Source organism: Nomascus leucogenys, chromosome 21, assembly GCF_006542625.1.
Source record: "Nomascus leucogenys isolate Asia chromosome 21, Asia_NLE_v1, whole genome shotgun sequence".
Classification (NCBI taxonomy): Eukaryota; Metazoa; Chordata; class Mammalia; order Primates; family Hylobatidae; genus Nomascus; species Nomascus leucogenys.
In genome coordinates, this window is record NC_044401.1 from 49390268 (window position 1) to 49410903 (window position 20636).

The following is a 20636-nucleotide window of genomic DNA, read 5'->3' on the forward strand; positions in this document are numbered from 1 at the left end:
TTCCCTGGGCCGACTGCTCTGAGGTGACAGTGGCATTATATGTGTGGCCAGTCACTGAGGGGCACTGCCTTCCTGCAGGGGAGTCCCTGAAGCCCCAGCCCCAAGTGTGGCAAGGACAGGACCAGATCCCAGGAGCCTAGGTGGGGATGAGCCCAACCCACCATGGCCTCCGTAGCCAGAGCTGTAGACAGGGCTGCTTGCAATGGCCTGTTGAAAGCACACAGTGGACACGAGCTGAGTCCAGAGCTTTCTCTGAGCTGGGGCTTAGCCCTCCAGTGCGGAACCATGGTCAGCGGCTGCAACCCCTGGGCAGTATGGGGCCTGGCCTCCTGCCCTCTGCAGGGTCATGGGAGTGTCTGGGAGCTCAGGGTCAGGGCCAGATGGCTGTTCCTGGGGCCTGGGGCTCCAGCTCAGGATGTTTGGGAACAGGAACTCTTGGCTTGGAGAAGCCCATTACACCGCAGGAGGCCTGAGATGGTCAGTCTGCGGGGAGCAGCTCAGACTGGGGGTGGCAGAGCAGCGTGTGGCTATGTGTGGCCAGGTCAGGGGAGAGTGGCCAATGCTGGGCCCTAAGGAGCCTGAGGGCCACGAGGACCATGGAAAAGGTCTGAGTGAGGGAGTTGGGAGCTAGTGGCTAGGGGTCTTGCTTGAGGATGCTCTCTGCAGCCACAAGGAGAAGCCCAGGCAGGACCAGGTCAGGAGGACGCTGGGGCAGAGGCCCACGCAGGAGGTGGGTGGGCTGGGTGGGGATGGGGGTAGCCAGAGTGAAGGTGAGGACAGGGAAGGGGCCCCCCTGCCTCCTGGCTTTCCTGAGGGCGGGGCTGGCCAAACCCAGCCCTCAGTCGAGCCCGGAGGCAAATGTGTGCAGGGAGGAGAGGCGTCCAGGTTGGAGCTTTGGGAGCCCTTGGAGGCAGCAAAGCAGACTCGCCTCTAGGACCCAGCACCCAGCACCCAGCTTGGACTTGCAGGTGGGGGCTCAGGAGTGAACATTGTGGGGGCTTTGAGCAAGACCCTCTGGGCCCAGCCTCACCTTCCATACTTTGAAGTCAAGGAGTGGACCTGGCTGTCTCAGTTTGCTCTGGGGTCTGGGCAGTCGTGTGGTTTGGGCAGAGGCCTCAGAGGGTCCTAGGGACAGACTGACCCAGGTCTGAGCCTCGGGGGAGCGTGGGGATGGCCGGGCTCAGACAGCCCTGGTTGTGGGTTTGTCTTCCAAGGGGCACACGCGCACTCTGGTGCTTCCTGGCATTCAGAAGAGAATGGGGAATTCAGACATCAGGCCTTCCTTCTCCCTGGGAAGGATGGCAGGTGCTTGGAGCCAGGCCTGTCTTGAGAGCGAGGGCTCTGGGCCTTCCTCCTCCAGTGCCCTGTTCTAGGCCTTCAGTGCACAAAGCACTCCCCTCCTGGGGTCTCTTCAGGCCTCCCCGGGATGCAAATGGGACAGGGAATAGGATCCCAGGTTTGAGGAAACCAAAGCCCAGAGAGGAGAAATGACCTGCCCAGAGCCACAGGACAGTCAGGGCACACCTGGGTTTCAACAGCAGGCTGCTCTGAGCCCCATCATGTCAGTTTGTCTCAGAGTCAGGCTTGGCAAGGTGGTGCAGCACTGCTAGGCCCCCCTCTTCCTCCTCAGGGTGACCGACCAGCAGCCCTGCTGTTTGAGAGTCCCTTTCAGCAGAGAACCCCTTATTTGAGTGACCAGGAATAGACCCCTAATTATATTGGTGGGCGGGCTATAGATTTCATGGGCTTCCCGGTGCCAGAGACCTGATTCAGGCACTTATCTAACCTGAGCATCTACTGTGTGCCTGGTAACATCTCTGTGCTGGTCACATCACAGGAGCAGGAGCCCCTCGGGGTGTTAAGTCCTAACTCGGAATAACAACAGGTCAGAGCCCCCCAACCCCCAGGCATAGGCCCTGAGCCCCTGGACACTGGCGTTTGTGTCTGAGATGGGGTGAGAACACTTCTCTGTAGGAAATGTCTTCAGCCCAGGATCCAGGGGTGGGGGGAACCTTGACCATGGGGTGGGTTGTTCCTGCCATTGTGGGATCAATGTGGCTACCAGACCCGGGCAAGGGACTTCTCAGCCAGGCCTGTGTGCTCAGGAGAGTGACGCTTCCCTCATGGGGAGGTCGGGGTGAGGGTGCCCCTGCCAATCACCAAAGAGCCCTCTCCAACACAAACCCAATGGGGGGAACCTGGGGTGTCCCTGGCAGAAAAGGGACCCAGCCCAAGCTTTCTCTGCCCCTCAGGCACCAACTGCTTCTTGCTCAGGGGGTCCCCCAAGGATTTAGGGACAGAGGGAAGGTCTCGCAGGGCTCTGGGCGGCAGACTGGCAGGGGGGCAGCATGTCTACCACCCTGGGCCTGGAGACTAGTTGAGGCACGTGGCCACCTGGGCCGCCTCTGGGCTCAAAGATGAGAGAACCAGACCTGGGTGCAGTGGCTTGTTATAGAAATCTGTTTAATGGTTTAGGAATGTGTACACTCTGGCTCTGCCAAGTTTCCATAAAGGCAACTTTTCCATGTTTTAAAAAATAGATTTGGTATAAAGATTTATATATTCATAAATAGGTGACATGAAAAATTACCAAATGCAAATGGCATACTTGCGCTGACTGAAGCCCTGTTCACCCCAAGTCCAGGCCCTGCAGGGGTCAGAGGGTCCCTGCTGGAGGAGGCCCCAACTCCGGCAGCCTCTTAGGGAAGAGAAATTGAATTAAATGTGTATTAGGAACCCCTCCAGCTCCTTAAGCCAGCGTCACACTGGCCCCACCCAGGCCTCAGCCCACCTCCCTCTGCTTCCCCACCGCCACCTCCACCATTGCCCCCTCCCCTGCACTCTGGCCCCTGACCCCACCTGCTCCCACTCTTTGGCAATTTATCAACAAAGGAAGAGATGACACACTGTTCTCCTTCCGCCCCAGAGCCCGGGCTGCCGGGAGAGCTTAGCCTGCCAAGGGGAGGAAACAAGCCTGCTTTGTTTTGTCTCACACGCTTCCCCATCTTCTCTCCCAGCCCAGTTTTAAGGGCCGGAAGGGCAGTGGGGCCCCCTCCTGGTGGGATACAGCAGGGCAGGAGCCCCTGCAACCCCAGGTACAGGTCTTGAGCCCCTGGACACCGGCTTTTGTGCCTGAGAGGGGGTGGGAACGCTTCTCTGTAGGAAATTGCTTCAGTCCAGGATCCAGGGGTAGGGGAACCTCGACCATGGGGTGGGTTGCTCCTGCCAGGGGGTACTAGGGGCAAGGCCCCAGGGTGGAGCCAGTTCTGGGAGCTGGGTCCAGCTAGGCCATCTGTGACCCCAAATGGCATGAATAAAAGGGCAGGTTGGTAAGAGCCAGGGGAGGGCATGGGGCAGGGAGACCAGGTTGGCCCAGACAGGACAGAGGTGCTCCAGGGACAGGGTGCTGGAGTGAAGCCAGGTGGAGCTGTGGAGCCTTTGAAACATCCTGAGGGCCCAGGCCTGCCACGGGGTGACCTGGGCAGAGGAGAAGCCCAGAGGACAGCAAGGTGCCCAAATGAGAGGTCAGGGCTTCTGGGGTGGAGGGACGGGGGGGCACAGTGGTGGCAGGGGAAGGAACGTGGAGTCCCAGGTGAGCCTGCCTTTCCAGGCCAAGCCCTTGGAGTGAGGCTGCTCCTGCCTGGGGGGCGAGAAATGGAAGTGGCTCACAGTCCAAGGTGACAAATGAACCCATCACCGATCAGCTACCATCCCTGTGAAGGAGCCAGGGTGGAGGGCTCTGTCCATGTCCTCCCTCCCTTCCTAAGCCCTGAGGAAGGTAACAGCCCCACCTGTGAGGCCCCAGCCTGGAAGCAGAGTAGGAGAGCCGGGCTTCTCAGAGGTGGGCAGTGGGTGGTGGTGGGCAGTACCGGTAAGTATGCTTGGGTGGCTGGGACTTGCCCTGGAACTGGGGCTGAAATTCAAACAGGGAGGCCCAGGCCTTTGCTCCCAAGACCCCATGCATGCTCCCTGTTCCCCTAAAAACATAGGGGCTCTGCAAGGACAGGCTTCATGGGACTTCTCTTCCAGCGTGGGCCTGCAGTGAAAGAGCAGCTCAGCCCCTTCTGACCATGTGACCCCAGAAACATTGGCCCCAGCAGAAAGGTTGTGAGGCTGGAGGAAGGCACTGCCCACGGCACATCCAGTCCCAGCGGGGTCTGGGGGCACCCCTCAGTGCCAGGCACTGTCTGCCCTGCAAGTGGAGCCCAGGCACTGCAGTGGAGGCGCAGGGGCAGAGCCCAGACCCCACTCAGCTCCACTCTCACCTCTGCCACAAGCAAAGTTGCTGAGAAAGGGAGCCAGGCAGCCTCACCTCTGGTGCCCCCCAATCTGATGCACCCAGACTCCCCTCAGTGCAGGTGCCAGCCCCCCAGCTCCTGGCAACCTTCCTCCCCTGCAGAACTGGGGAGGAAGTTCTGCAGGGGAGAACTACCTGCCCAAAAGGAAGCCTGGCAGGTGAGATGCTGGCTCCACCACAAGCATCAGGCCCTGCTTGTCTCAGTCTCAGTGGAGGAACCCCTGTCCAGGCCCCAACCCTGCCTCTTGGGTCACCGTGGCACTGCTGTAAGGCCTGCTCTTGCCCTATGGCCAGGCCTGCCTGGAAAGTGCTTAGTGCAGAGGGCAGGGAGGCATGGGGGAGGCCTCTCACTGGCCCAGGGACTGCACTGAGCCATGCCTGGCCTGGCCCTGGGAGCTAGACCACAACCCGATGCAGCCCTGCTCGTGGGTCCAAGAGCTGCTTACTTCTGGGGGCACCCATGCTGAGGGGGCTGCGAGGCAGAGCTGGGCTGACACAGACGGACTAGGATTGGCTAGGGAAGATCACCTGGCCCCTCCAGCCCTAGCCCTGGCTCTCTTGTCACTGTGATACCTCTGAGCCACATGCCCAGAGGACAATGCTGCTTCCCACATCCCTCCACCTCACTTTTGCCTTCTAACCTTGGTGCCCAGCTCAGGGTGAGGCAGTTAAGGGCCCAGGGAATAAAATGGGCCAGGCCAAGGACCGCCAGGGCCTCTCCTTTTTAGTCTGGGAGACTCGATTCCATAAACTAGACTGGGACCCACACTCGGCTGGCAGGATTTCTGCTTGTGGGGTAAGGCTGGGTGCCTTGCGGTGCCCTCATCCCTGAGTGTCAAGGATGCAAGCTTCTACTTGGACCTTAAATGTCCACTTTCCCATCTCAATCCCCCACCCACCAGACTTCTGAGTGCTGGCACTGAAGGATTAGCTAATTTTGCAACCTGAGTGGCAAAACACTGGGCCCCGAGCCAGCAGACAGTCCCCACCTAGCTGTGGGCCATGACCCCATGCTGTGCTGATGAAAATGAGAAGCTACACAGAAAGTCAGAAAACTCAGAGGTCCTGATAAGGCAGTGAGCCAGACCCCAGGGAGATGTCTGTGAGTGCTGCGGGGGCAGTGAAGGCAGGAAGCAGGTTCCCCGCCTGGAAGGGGCTGGGGCTTCCCTGGAGCTGCACTCAGGCACCGAGTCTGTGGGTCTCATGGCTCTTGCTCTGCTGCTCTGCGCAGAGCCCCAGGATGACCGGGAAGAACCCAGGGCACTGGGCACATCCCTGGAAAGCAGCAACCTGCTGCCACAGGTTAAGCCAACCCATGAGAGGAAACGGTCAGAGCCAGCAGGCATGGGACAGGGAGGACCGCCGGCCCCTCCTACTGTGGCCCACACCGGCGGGCTCAGGCCAGTCTTGGAATGTGAAGATCGTGGAGGGCCAGCTGCTGGCTGGCAGGGTGGCCCACCAGGGTATCCTGTTTCCCCTTCCTCAAGGAGAGCCTCCATCCCGCAGCCAGGCCACAGGATGCAGAGCTCCAGAGCTTCACCCGGCTGCTGTAGTTGCCGGTGCCCAGGAGGGCTGGCTCTGGAGGGCTGGGCTTGGCAGGCTGGGGAGAGCAAGGAGGTGGGGAGCCCCCAGTCTGCCGGCCCGGCCCCTGGTCAGCACCCGCAGCCCCAGCCTTCTCCGATGTCCTTGCTATTCAGCTGGATGTGGTCGGGGCTCTTCTCGCTGAACAGGGGGCCCCCGTGCCGCATGATGAGCTCCGTGGCCACCCTCAGGAAGGCCTCCTCCACGTTGCTCGAGTCCTTGGCAGACGTCTCAATGGCACACAGGATGTCATAGTGCTCAGCCAGGCTCTGTGCCTCAGCCAGGGAGACCTCCCGAAGCTCGCTGAGGTCTGACTTGTTCCCTGCAGAGGAAAGCCAGGGGCAGCTTGAGGCCACGGGGGCTGAGCAAGCCCAGTCCCACCTGGGAGGGTCACGCTGACAGCCCCATGCCACTCCCTTCCACCACTACAAATGGACACCCCTGGCATGGTCATCTGTCTTTCTTTAAAAAACCTTTTTTAGGCCGGGTGCAGTGGCTCACGCCTGTAATCCCAACACTTTGGGAAGCTAAGGCAGGAGGATTGCTTGAGCCCAGGAATTCAAGACCAGCCTGGGCAACACAGTGAGACCCCGTCTCAATTTACCCAGATCCTCCTAGATGGTATGAGATGACTTCATTATGTTCCAAACAATCTGTTAAATTGCTTCTTGACCCAATTTCTAGAATAATTTTTTAAAAGTCTCTACATGGTTGACTTTTGTAATGTAGTTGTAAGGAAGACAAAAAAAAAGTCTGGGCCAGGCGCAGTGGCTCATACTTGTAATCCCAGCATTTGGGAAGGCTGAGGTGGGTGGATCACCTGAGGTTCGAAGTTCAAGACCAGCCTGGCCAACATGATGAAACCCCGTCTCTACTTAAAAAAAATACAAAAAATTAGCCAGGCGTGGTGTAGGGGGCCTGTAATCCCAGCTACTCGGGTGCCTGAGGTAGGAGTGGCAGGCGGAGGTTGCAGTGAGCCGAGATTGCGCCACTGTACTCCGGCCTGGGCAACAAGAGCGAAACTCCATCTCAAAAAAAAAAAAAAAAAGAGTCTGTAAAGATCTAAAATTTCCTTGGTAACCTTAATTGATGTAGCAACCAATTTCAAAGTGTGAAACTTATTTGGATCCTGATCTCAACAAACTGGAAAAAATAAAACACATATGAATTTTATGAGCAATTATAAATCTGAATACAGACTGGCTATTTGATATTATTAAGGAAATGTCAGTATTTTTAGATGAGAAAATAATATTGCTGTTTTTAAGTGTTTACATATTTTGTAGGTTCATGCTGGAATACTGCCAGGTGAAATGGTTTGATGTGAATTTGTCTCAATAATCCAAGGGAGGGGAGGTGACATGGTACAGATGAGAGGAGGTTGGACTTCAGTTGCTAATTGCTGAAGCAGGGTAATGGGTACCTGGGGGCTCATTATTATACTATTCTAAGCCAGATATAGTGGCTCACACCTGTAATTCCAACTACTTGGAGGTTGAGGCAGAAGGATTGCTTGAGGCCAGGAGTTCAAGATCAGCCTGGACAACATAGCAGGACTGCATCTCTAAAAATATATGTATGTATATAAGTATGTATAAATAAATAGATAAAATACTATTTTCATAGCTGTATAAAATGTTCAGGCCGGGCACGGTGGCTCACGCCTGTAATCCCAGCACTTTGGGAGGCCGAGGCGGGTGGATCACAAGGTCAGGAAATCGAGACCATCCTGGCTAACATGGTGAAACCCTGTCTCTACTAAAAATACAAAAAATTAGCCGGGCATGGTGGCAGGCGCCTGTAGTCCCAGCTACTCGGGAGGCTGAGGCAGGAGAATGGTGTGAACCCAGGAGGCAGAGCTTGCCATGAGCCGAGATTGCGCCACTGCACTCCAGTCTGGGCGACAGGGTGAGACTCTGTCTCAAAAAAAAAAAGAGTTCTATAATAGAATGTTTTTAAATTATTTTTTGGAAGACAGAGTCTTACTCGGTCGCATAGGCTGGAGGGCAGTGGCGCGATCTGGGCTCACTACAATCTCCGCCTCCCAGGTTCAAGCGATTCTCCTACCTTGGCCTCCCCAGTAGCTGGGATTACAGGTGTGCGCCACCAAGCCCGGCTAATTTTTGTATTTTTAGTAGAGACAGGGTTTCATCATGTTGCCCAGGCTGGTCTTGAACTCCTGAACTCAGGCAATCCACCCACCTCAGCCTCTCAGTGTTAGGATTACAGGTGTGAGCCACCACGCCAGGCTGGAATGTTTTTCAGAAATGTCCTGGATAAAAGGGAATTGGTGGCTGGGTGTGGTGGCTCAGGCCTGTAATCCCAGCACTTTCGGAGGTCAAGACGAGTGGATCACAAGGTCAGGAGATCGAGACTATCCTGGTCAACATGGTGAAACCCCGTCTTTACTAAAAATACAAAAGTTAGCCAGGTGTGGTGGTGCACGCCTATAGTCTCAGCTACTCAGGAGGCTGAGGCAGGAGAATCGCTTGAACCCGGGAGGCGGATGTTGCAGTAAGCCAAGATTGTGCCACTGCACTCCAGCCTGGTGACACAGCGAGACTCCTTCCCCCACCCCCAGCAATAAAAGGGGGGGAAATGGTTAGGCCAGGTGAGGAAAGCTCTGTTTGTGCCAAGCACTCCATGTCCCAGTCTGAACAGGCTGTGGAAGGCAGGCCACATGAACCAGGCACCACCCTCTTCCTGGCTAGAGTCAGGTCCAGGCCCTGTCTGTACATTTGAGTCAGAAAAATCAACATGTTCGCCCAGCTACTTGGGAGGCTGAAGCAGGAGAATCACTTGAACTGGGGAGACGGAGGTTGCAGTGGCTTTGCAGATCTTGCAGAACCAAGATCACGCCACAGCACTCCAGGCTGGGTGACTGAGTGAGACTCTGTCTCAAAAAAAAGAATCAACCTGTTGGGGTGAGGATCCCAGGGATAACATAAGAGCTAAAGAGCTTCTCCAGTCCAGGTCTGGGAAGGTTATATAGAAGGAAAACAAAGGTAAACAGCATCCTTCCACAGCAGCAGTTCTCAAAGTGGGGTCCTTGGACCAGCAAGGTGGGTGTCACTTGGGAATTTGTTAGAATTGCACATTCATGGGCCCCAGCCAGCCCGCCTGGATCAGACGCTCTGGAGGTTGAGGCCCTGCAGCTGCACTTGAAGAAGACTTCTGTGGCATTCTGAGGCACGGAAGCCATCGAGTGTCCCTGCTCTGTGTGCGGCACAACAGAGAAAGCCACAGACTTGAGGTCAGCAGAAGCAAACTCAAAGCCTACTCATGTGTATGCTCACAGGCCATGTGGACCCGGATAAATCACTCCACTTTTCTGAGCCTAGCCCCAGCCCCCTGTCAAATGAGGAGAAGCCGGAGTACAAGAGCTAAACCTTGACACATGTGAAGAACTGCAGAGCAAAATTCAGCTCCCTTTCTTCTTTCCTCTAATTCCAATTTTAAATGTAATTTTCTTTTTTTTTTTTTTGAGACGGAGTCTTGTTCTGTCACCCAGGCTGGAGTGCAGTGGCGTGATCTCAGCTCACTGCAAGCTCCGCCTCCCAGGTTCATGCCATTCTCCTGCATCAGCCTCCCTAGTAGCTTGGACTACAGGCGCCTGCCACCACGACCGGCTAATTTTTTTGTATTTTTTTAGTAGAAACGGGGTTTCACCGTGTTAGCCAGGATGATCTCGATCTCCTGACCTCATGATCCGCCTGCCTCAGCCTCCCAAAGTGCTGGGACTACAGGTGTGAGCCACTGCGCCCGGCCTTGAATGCAACTTTCTAAGTGATTAGCGGGATCAGGATTTGTAAAACCATGGCTCAAACTCTGGCTGGGACTCCCTCTGAACTCAAGGTTACCCTGTGTTTAAAAAGCAGAGGGAGGCAGGGACAGGCAGAGTGATGGGATTTGTGGTCCCGAGGAACCCCCAACTCACCGATCAGCAGCTGCACAATGTTGGAGCCCGCGTACTTCCTCACATCCTCAATCCAGTGAGGCACCGACAGGAAGGAGCTCCTCTTGGTAATGTCATAGGCAAGGATGGCCCCATTGGCACTGCGGTAGTAGCTCTGGGTGATGGTGCGGAACCGCTCCTGGCCGGCCGTGTCCCAGATCTGCAGCTAAAGAAATAAGGTTCCTCAGTGAACCCAGTGGCACCGGCTGAACATGGGGACAGGCAGAGTGACCCCACAGACCCACACCCAGAGCTGTGGTTCCACTGGGCTAGGAGGCCTTCTGAGTCCTTAGAAAGCAACTCAGTGGCTCAACCTTGTTGGAAAAATGGGGAAGCAAAGGGAAGGTGAGCAGCCCCTGTCCTGGCCCTCTAGGGTCCCCAGGGAAAGGTGGAGGAAGGGGTATACTCTGAGCTGGCCCAGGTCCTCCATGTGCCCCTCCGTGTGCCCCTCTCCCCCAGCTCTGGGCCCACTGCTGCGAACACAGAACCACCAGTGCTCAAGCAGCTGGCGGCTGGAAAGCTGGCTCCAGGTGCACTGCACAGCCAGCAGTAGGCACGGCCAGCAGTTCACATGGCCAGGTACCCTCCCCTACAAGAGCATCATGTACCCAGCTGTGTGTGAGGCTCCTCCAGCATTAGGGTTCCCTCAGGACTCTACAGCTTGGTAATGAGGACTGTGGGAAGGGCGACTGGTGGTGGCAACGGGCAGAGTCCTCCCATGGGGCCTTTGAGTACAAGGCAGTTTCCATCAGCTGACCCAGCTTGGCCAAAGCAAGGAGCTTTGGCCACCCATGTCTTCATTTAACACCTACTCTGCCCCACCTCCCACCAGACGTGGGCTGTGGAGAAGAGGTGCCCATGGGTGGGAGGAGCTTCCCTAGCATCTTTTAGAAGCAGAGTCTGGCAGGATGGATACAGGCCGGGCAGGGGCAGAAGTCTGTGCGGGGCCAGGAGGCCGCCCACTCTGGGCAGAGATCACCAGCCAAGGGGCATATGCCAGGGATCTTGGTGACCAAACACCTCGGGGATTGGGCGTGCCTTCTCTGCCCCACCAATCACAGGTTCTCGTGGCTCTCTGAAGACTGACACCCAGCTTGTGGCACGTGCCAAGCTGTAGGTCCCTCAGGCCCCTTTGCAGGTACAAACACTCAGGGTGCCTCTTTACCTAGTTCTCAAGGTATGTGAGAAAGGTCTTTCTCTCAAGGTCTGTCTGGGGTGGGGAAAGGCCACAGAGGCCCAGACAGTTCCTGAAGGCAGGGCCTCTGCCCCAGGCACTGTGGAAGCGACCACCATTGCCCCAGCCCCAACACAGAGAAGTCTGAGAGTGAAAGCTCTGGGCCAAATAAGACTCCTCCTCTTTCCTGAGTTGTCCCATTTACTCCTCAGTGAATGGCTCTAAGAAAACCAGGCCTATGTTCCACAGTTCATGCATCTTGCCCCTCACGCATGGCAGCATGGGGTGAAGTGCAAGGTTTATGTGTGCACCACACAAGCCTGGGATCCAGATAACCTCTGGTGTGGAGATAACTCGTCTCCACACATAACACGAAAGATATCGGCCAAACAACAGCAAAAATGCAACACAGAAGAAACAACACAGAGGCAAAGTACTCAAACAATTGTCAATGTTTCAGAAATAGGGAAAGACTCATGGAACAAGGAAAGAATAGTATATTTTTTGGCGAGGCGCATTCAGAAAGAAAAAAGAGCTAAATTAAAAATATAACATGCGTGAAAAATGCAACATCAGGGTTGGAAGATAAAGTTGAAGAAATCCCTCCAAAGTAGAGAAAAAATACAAAGAAATGGAAAAGAGAGAAAATAAAATTGAAAGCCAGGTGCAGTGGCTCACGCCTGTAATCCCAGTACTTTGGGAGGCCAAGGCAGAAGAGATCAAGAGTTCAAGACCAGCCTGGCCAACATGGTGAAACCCCATCTCTACTAAAAATACAAAAATTAACCAGGTGTGGTGGTGCATGCCTGTAATCCCAGTTACTGGGAAGGCTGAGGCAGGAGAATCACTTGAACCTGGGAGACAGGGGTTCCAGTGAGCCGAGATTACACCACTGCACTCCAGCCTGGATGACAGAGTGAGTGAGACTGTTTCAAAAGAAAAGAAAAGAAAAGAAAAGAAAAGAAAAGAAAAGAAAATTAAGAACCAGCCTAGGAGAGCAGGATAATCAGAGTTTCAGAAAAAGAGAGAAATACAATCAAGGAGAGGAAATCAAGTATTTCAAGAAAAGTACCCAGAATTGACTGAGGGGCCCACCAGGCACACACACAATGGAGCAGAGCAGACCACACTGCATCCATGGGTGGAAATTCCAGAACAACAGGCAGAAGAAAGAACACAAAAGACCCATGTGGCATTAGACAGCCAACAAAACACGCCTTAAAATGAGGAGAAAAATTATTTCCAACCTAGAATTCTCTACCCAACCAACCAGTAGTCAAGTGTGAGGGTTTAATAAAGGCATTCCCAGATATACAGTCCTCGAAAAATTCACCTTCCTGCCACCCTTCCCCAGGGAGTGACTGAAAGTTCCTCTACCTAAAGAAGTCAACAAAAAATAAGAAAATGTGGGATTCAGAAAACAAAGAGTTCAACTGAAAAGGGAGGCAAAGGGAGATGCCAGGATGATGGAAAGAGAGATAGATCCCAGGATAATACCTGAGCAGCAGCCTAGACATCAGCCAACCTGGAGCCAGTCAGAGGGCTCCTGGAGCAGCTTCCAGCCATGGCAGCATCGCTGGTGGCAGAGTAGCCCTCCCTCCACACACACCACAGGACTGGAGAAAATATATGAGGCTGTCGTTTTTGGAATGTAGACAACAAGCAGCCTGAGACCATAACGCCTAAAAGAGGAAAAACTCATGAAAGGCGCCTCATGATCATCGTGATGCTCTACCTGGGAGTTTCCTGACCATGGGGCTAGAATCCAAGCAGAGCACAGTGGTCCCACTGAGCTAAGGAGGCAGAGATCAGGGTCTGGAGCAGATGATGTGATGAAATGAGAAGACATAAGTAGGGGGAGCCCAAAAGTCTATGTGAGGTGTCCCAGTGAGCTCTTGACCAGAGAGTGCCCCTTCCAGAGTTGAGAACAGACCAGAGATAGAGGTTCAGGAGTGCTAGGGGATGCTGAAACTCCAAGCCAGACACAGTGAAGAGGCCTCATTAGTTTCTCATTAGCACCCTGTATATGAGCTATCAGAATGTCACTATGGGTGAGGACCATGCCTAAAGAATAGGTCTCCATAGACCTGCCCTCACCAACATAAGCCTTGGGTTTGGAGGTTGAGTTCTGCCACATTAGCGAGGCTCAGAAACACCTTAGTCTTTCCACATATCCACCCTGACAAAACATAAAAAACAAGCCTAAACAAACAACTTCACGGTGATCAGCCAGTAACTAAATTGACTACTAGGACAAGAATCAACACTCTTCTAAAGAAGATAACAGAATCCAGAGTCTCGTTAAGTTATCAACCACAATTTCCATATACTATTGAAAATTGCTAAACATGCAAAGAAATAGGAAAATATGAACCACAGATAAGGGAAAAAGCAATCTATTGACACTGATGCCAAAATGGCCCAGATACTGCATTTAGTAGGGAGACTTTAAAGCAGCTATTTTAAATATGTTCAGAAAATTACAAGGAAAGTATGTTCAAAGAATTAAAGAAAAATATCATCATAATGAGTGGACGAATACGGGATTTAAGGAAATAAATGAAAATTTATTTCTTAAAACATTAAAAAATGTTTTACTAAACTATTTATTATTATTAAAATTACGGGCTGGGGGCAGTGCTTCACGCCCATAATCCCAGCACTTTGGGAGGCCAAGGCGGGTGGATCACTTGAGGTCAGGAGTTGAAGACCAGCCTGGCCAACATGGTAAAACCCCATCTCTACTAAAAATACAAAAATTAGCCAGGCATCATGGTACACTCCTGTAATCCCAACTACTTGGGAGGCTGAGGCATGAGAATCCCTTGAATCTCAGAGGCAGAGGTTGCAGTGAGCCCAGATCACGCTACTGCACTCCAGCCTGGACAACAGAGCAAGACTGTCTCAAAAAATAGATATATGTTGAACTTAATTTTTTTTTTTTTTTTTTGAGATGGAGTCTCACTCTGTCGTCCAGGCTGGAGTGCAGTGGCACAGTCTTGGCTCACTGAAATCTCCACCTCCCAGGTTCATGCCATTCTCCTGCCTCAGTCTCCCAAGCAGCTGGGACTACAGGCATCCACCACCATGCCCAGCTAATTTTTTGTACTTTTAATGGAGACAGGGTTTCACAGTGTTAGCCAGGATGGTCTTGATCTCCTGACCTTGTGATCCGCCCACCTTGGCCTCCCAAACTGCTGGGATTACAGGCGTGAGCCACCGCACCTGGCCTTAATTTTTTTTTTTGAGACGGAGTTTCATTCTGTTGTCCAGGCTGGAATGCAATGGCACAATCTTGGCTCATCGCAACCTCCGCCTCCTGAGTTCAAGTGATTCTCCTGCCTCAGTCTCCTGAGTAGCTGGAATTATGGGCATGTGCCATCATACCCGGCTAATTTTGTATTTTTGGTAAAGACAGGGTTTCTCCATGTTGGTCAGGCTGGTCTCGAACTCCCGACCTCAGGTGATCCACTCGCCTCGGCCTCCCAAAGTGCTGGGATTACAGGCATGAGCCACTGCGCCCAGCCTAAACTTAATTTTTAAATTAGTGGAAATTCTAGAACTAAAAATTATAATAAGTGGAAAATTCACTGGATGAGCTTAATAGCAGATTATAAATGGCAGAAAAAAAATGAGTGAACCTGAAGAAAGATCAATAAAGAGTTAGTATGAGGAAGGGGAAAAAAGATTGAAGAAAAATGAATAAAATCACAAGGATATGTGAGATAATACCAAACTGTCTCATACTCACATAATTACAGTTCCAGGAAAAGACAGTGATAATGGGGGAAAAATACTCAAGGAACTAATGACTGAAAAATCTCCAAATCTGATGAAACACACCTGGCTTAAAGATCCAAGAAGCTCAGCAAACCCCAAGCAGAAAAAATACAAAATACACCAAAGCAGATCACAGTCAAACTGACAGAAAACAAGAATAAAGGAGAAATATGAAAAGCAGTCTGATAAAAGACATATTCCATACACGGGAACAACAATACAAATGACAACCACTTCTCAGAATAATGGAGGCCAGAAGACAATGCTGAGAAGTGCTAAAAAGAAAAAAACAAGTGCGGAAAGAAAAAACTCTCAATGCTGAAGTCCTTGTCAAACAAAATTTTCCCTCATAAGACAGGGTGAAATCAAGACATTTTCAGATAAATGGAAGCAGAGAGAAGCTCCTTGGAAAAAAGCTGCCCTGCAAGAAATGCCAGATGGTGGCCGGGCGCGGTAGCTCACGCCTGTAATCCCAGCACTTTGGAAGGCCGAGGTGGGCGGATCATGAGGTCAGGAGATCGAGATCATCCTGGCTAACATTGTGAAACCCCATCTCTACTAAAAATACAAAAAATTAGCCGGGCGAGGTGGCGGGCGCCTGTAATCCCAGCTACTCGGGAGGCTGAGGCAGGAGAATGGCGTGAACCCCGGGGGGCGGAGCCTGCAGTGAGCCGAGATGGCGCCACTGCACTCCAACCTGGGCTACAGCGAGACTCCGTCTCAAAAAAAAAAAAAAAAAAAAAAAGAAATGCCAGATGGTACCACCGCACTCAAGCCTGAGCAACAGACTGAGACCCTATTTCAAAAGAAGAGTTGGAAGTGGCTGCTCTAGGGCAGGGGGTTGGCAGTATCCTAAGACCTTCCGCTACCAATCCTTGTAGAACCAAATGACTCCTCAAACCATACACAAGTTAATTTTGCTTAAAATGAAAACTAAATGAAAAACCAACAAAATAACTACTGATTAAGGTGTGTAGGCCAACCAGCTGGTGAACTGTGGGCAGTAATGGAGAAGATATTTTGGGAAAGTAGACCCTTCCCATGGCTGGTAGTATTCCCATCCTATTCCCCCAAATTAGAGGAAGGGAAGGATACAGGGCAGCGGCGGTACTCTGGGGCCAACAAGCCTGAGCTCATGACCTGATGCTCTGTCACCAGCTTTGTGTCTCTAGGCTAAAACTTCATTCTGTTTTTCTTTTTTTTTTTTTGGAGACGAGTCTCGCTCTGTCGCCCAGGCTGGAGTGCAGTAGCGTGGTGATCTCTGCTCACCGCAACCTCTGTCTCCCAGGTTGAAGCGATTCTCCTGCCTCAGCCTCCCAAGTAGCTGGGATTACAGGCGTGTGCCACCACACCCAGCTAATTTTTGTATTTTCAGTAGAAACAGGGTTTCGCCATGTTGGCCTGGCTGGTCTCGAACTTCTGACCTCAGGCGATCCGCCCAGCTTGGCCTCCCAAAGTGCTGGGATTGCAGGCGTGAGCCACGGTGCCCAGCTGTTCTGTTTTTCGTCTGTACAAAAAGGTGCTGTCAGAGTCAAATGACCGAACCCATGTGCCCAAGTGCTAGCATGGAGAAGGTGCTGATAAATGCACCCGTTTAACAATATTTACTGAGCTATTATAATTTTGTGGCAAACGTTTTTAATATACACAAAGGAACTTAAATGCAAAGGAGAATATATAAAGTACCAAAAGAAAAACATATTGGGCTGTGTACGTAAGTCGTTCATTTTTCATTCAACATGTGCTGAGCTCCTGCCTTGTCTCAGCCTCTGCTCTGGTATCTGGGGGTATAGCAGGGAACGGAGCAAAACCAGCTCCATCCTAGTAAGAGGAGACAGAATGTGCCACAGATCCTCTTAGAAGGTGATCATGAGCACGCTACAGAATGTGAAAGTCAGGCAGACAGCCCAGGGTGTGGGTGCCAGCCTATTTGATGATCTGAGCAAGTGTCTGAGCTGAGGCCTGAGTGATGAAGAGCCAACCACATGGGTGGTGTTCAGGCAGCGGAACAGGGCAAAGGCTCAGAGGCAGGAGAATGCTTACCGTGTTAGAGACATGGAAAGGGCAGTGTGGCCAGATGGCCGTGAAGAAGGAAACTAGGAGGAGACATGTTCAGAGACATGGGCCAGAGCCAGAGCATATAGGATCTTGCAGGCCAAAGTCAAGAGTGTGGATTTCGTTTTTCTTGCAATGTAAAGCCACTGGAGATTGTCTCAGTCAGGGAAATATGAGCCAGTCTCCTCTTTTCTCCCACTCACATATCTTATCGGTGCACCCTGCACTCCAGCCACTGCTGCAGCAACCAGCTTTGCACACACACAAAGGCCTGCCCACACCGCGCCCCTCACTCCCTGCCTGGGAGCATCTCTGAGTGTGGCCAGGGAGGCCTGCCGGAAAGCACTGTGTGCTCATGCCTCCATGACCCAGAAGAGAGAGGCCTCCGCACCCTAGGGATCACCTGTGACCAACGGGGAACAGGGATAAAGCTCTTTTCTCCCACCTCTCAGAGGGACCACTGTGAGACACATTCCTCATGCACCTTGTAAAGTCCTCAGGGTCAAGGCCACTGCCCATGGCAGCTAATTGAAAGATGCAGCTCTATCTAAACCTTGCCTCCTTCCCCAGGCCAGTCTCCAAAACAAAAGCTAAGCATGTGAGCCCTTCTCTCTGGCTCTGTTTTCCAGGGGAAGCCTGGGCTAAGATAAGATGTGCTCTGGTTTGTTTTTAAAATATCACAGCCAGGCACAGTGGCTCACGCCTGTAATCCCAGCACTTTGGAAGGCCGAGGCGGGCAGATCACGAGGTCAGGAGATTGAGACCGTCCTGGCTGACATGGTGAAACTCCGTCTCTACTAAAAATACAAAAAATTAGCTGGGCATGGTGGCGGTCACCTATAGTCCCAGCTACTCAGGAGGCTGAGGCAGGAGAATGGTGTGAACCCAGAAGGCAGAGCTTGCAGTGAGCCAAGATAGTGCCACTGCACTCCAGGCCTGGGTGACAGAGCGAGACTCCATCTCAAAAAAAAAAAAAAAAAATCACTCAGGTCACTGGGTGGAGCAGTCCTGTCGTGGGATCACAGAGAGGGATTAGTGTAACAGGTAGCTTGATCACTTCACCCATGCCTACTATATTCCAAAAGAGGAGGGGGAAGCCAAGCCAGGAGAGCCCCTTCCCCAGACCAGACCCCTCCCCACCCCAACCAAGCCAGCTGACATTAGGCAGTATCCAAGGGAGGCTGGATGAGAGTTGAATGCCTCTGATCTGTCACTTTAGCTACGCTACTTTTGAGACAGGCAGGTGATAAGACACAGCAACCAGGAACCATCATACCATCTATTGGAGAGGCCAGGCCTAGGCTCAGTGTCTCAGAAGGCAACAGACCCACCCTGTGGACTCCTCGGGGTCCCAGCCATCTCACTCGTCCTTGCCACTGCCTGCAGGCAGAGACCAGGAGCCGACGTTATAGAGGAAAGAGGGAGGCTCTGAGGGGCGCCGGGACTCAGCCAAGGCATCCCAATGCAGAGTCCTGGACTCCAGGCTGGCTGTCTCTCTGCCTTGGGAGAGGCTGGGACCAGCAGGGACACGTGGGCTCCGAGTCCCCACTGCATCTGCCCTAGCTGTGCCCTCCTCCTGCCCACTTATCCCCACCTCCCTACCACCACTCCAGCCTCTTACCAGGGTCTACACAAACGGCCTCAGGCCTGTCGCCACACCTCCAATTCACCCAGTCCATTTTCTGCACACAGCACAATGCAGCTTCTGAAACAGTGCTAGGATCTTGTAACTCCTCTGCTCTCAATCCTTAGGTGGCAACCCCAGGATCTGCCTCTAGCTGCCTGCTGGCGTTCCTGGAGTACTCCAAGGCCTCTGCACCAAGGCCCTTGCCCTTGGTGTTCCCTGACTGAAAAGCTCTCCCAGATGCCCATGTGACTGGCCTTCTCATTCATTCCCATCTATGCTTTTTTTTTTTTTTAGATGAAGTCTCACTCTGTCACCCAGGCTGGAGTGCAGTGGCACGATCTCGGCTCGCTGCAACCTCCGCCTCCCAGCTTAAAGCGATTCTCCTGCCTCAGCCTCCCAAGTAGCTGGGATTACAGGTGTGTGCCACCACGCCCGGCTAATTCTTTTTAGTAGAGACAGGGTTTCACCATGTTTGTCAGGCTGGTCTCAAACTCCTGACCTCAGGTGATCTGCCCGCCTTGGCCTCCCAAAGTGCTGGGATTACAGGCATGAGCCACCGCACCTGGCCAAGAGGCCTTTCTTAAAAGAGCAGTCCCATCCTGTCCCAACCCCAATTTATTTTTCTTTAATGCACGTCACTGCCTGACATGCACACACACACACACACACACATGCACACACACTTTTTAAAGGTTTACCTTCTCTGCCTCATGAGTTCCACAAGGGCACGGGCTGCATCAGTCTGGTTTTCTGCAGTCTGCACGGCACCTAGCACAGTGCCTGGCATGTAGAAGGTGCCCGACAGAAACATAATCTGGAGGAGGGTACTGAGGACCATTTTGCCCTGTGAACCTTTTACACTGCCAGCTGAGTGAGCTGCACATTGTTATGGCTAAGAGTGTTTTTCACTGCCCAGAGGACATAAACAGCCTTAAACTGCTGAAAACATCTGCCAAGTTGAGAGCGGGAACCGCACTTTCTCTATCCCCCACCCCCAAGCTCTCCTCCTGTACACTCACCTGACCAGCCACTAACCTGACCAGCCAACAGGGACTCTAAACTGTGAATGAGCTCCAAGTCCTCTCACCTAGCATATCACCAGCTATTTGAACTTTTCCCAGCAGGCTTGTCTTATAATTGACCTTCGGGTAAGGGTGAAGTCCAGAAGCATCTACTGGACCCAGAGGGTATGGGTAAGGCCTAATTAGGAAGGAAAAGGGCTCCCAGAGTGTGTATGCTCAGAAAAGCAGCACTCCCCCTCCTCTCCCACTCAGCAAGCGTTGGCAGGTAAGTTTCATATGGGGTGGGGATTTCAAGGCTGCAAGGGTTTCAGTCCTGGGCTTCAGGCCTTTCTTTCACCTTGGTGACAGAAGGGCTCAGTCCTGCCCATCGCTGCCTCAGTCGAGAAGCACATGTTGGGTGAGGGATGAGGCTTCTTTCCTCTTCTAATCTCCAAACCTAACTCCCAGTTTATACTACGCTCTGAGTCTCCACTCATGACAAGACAGTGCTGTTCTCACCATTATCTTTTCTGGGATAAACTGCATTCATCTTAACTTTTTGGTGCACTCCTACCTACCCATCAGGACCCCAGTTCAAAAGTCTCTCATTTTCCTTGACACCATGGGCCTGTGGCCCAACCCTGAGCAGAATTAACTCTTCTTTCCTTCACGTTCCCATAGCTCTTTACTCTTGCCCCTACAACAACACACATCACAGAGTGGGTTATCCATCTAAGTCAAATGTCCCGCACTATTGGGCTTTGGGGCCAGACAAGAGACATAAAAGGCAGTAAGACAGGACTGGTGGGACCCGCTGGCAATCAGAAAAGGATATGCTATCTAAAACAAGTTCAATAGTTAACAAACCAGCCAACCACCCTTCTGCCAGCCAAACAAAACAGGCTTTAGGCCAGGCGTGGTGGCTCACTTTGGGAGGCTGAGGTGGGCAGATTACCTCAGGCCAGCAGTTCAAGACCAGCCTGGCCAACGTGACGAAACCTTGTCTCTACTAAAAATACAAAAATTAGCTGGACATGGTGGTACATGTCTGTCAGCCTGGTTACTCAGGAGGCTAAAGCATGAGAACTGCTTGAACCTGGGAGATGGAGGTTGCAGTGAGCCGAGATCGTGCCACTGCACTCCAGCCTGGGCAACAGAGTGAAACT

The 20636-nt window shown here is 52.5% G+C and overlaps 1 protein-coding gene across 1 annotated transcript in view; it reads right to left on the minus strand.

Moving 5' to 3' along the window:
• Window positions 1-2442: 2442 nt before the first annotated feature.
• The window catches only part of RAB43 (RAB43, member RAS oncogene family), a 39301-nt gene continuing 21107 nt past the window's right edge, over window positions 2443-20636 (minus strand). Inside the window, exons 2-3 of the mRNA XM_030802012.1 lie at window positions 9816-9999; window positions 2443-6200 (exon numbers count right to left, since the gene is read on the minus strand). Coding sequence (XP_030657872.1) covers window positions 5950-6200; window positions 9816-9999 — 435 coding nt within the window. The 3' untranslated portion in view covers window positions 2443-5949. The remainder of the gene's footprint in view (window positions 6201-9815; window positions 10000-20636) is intronic.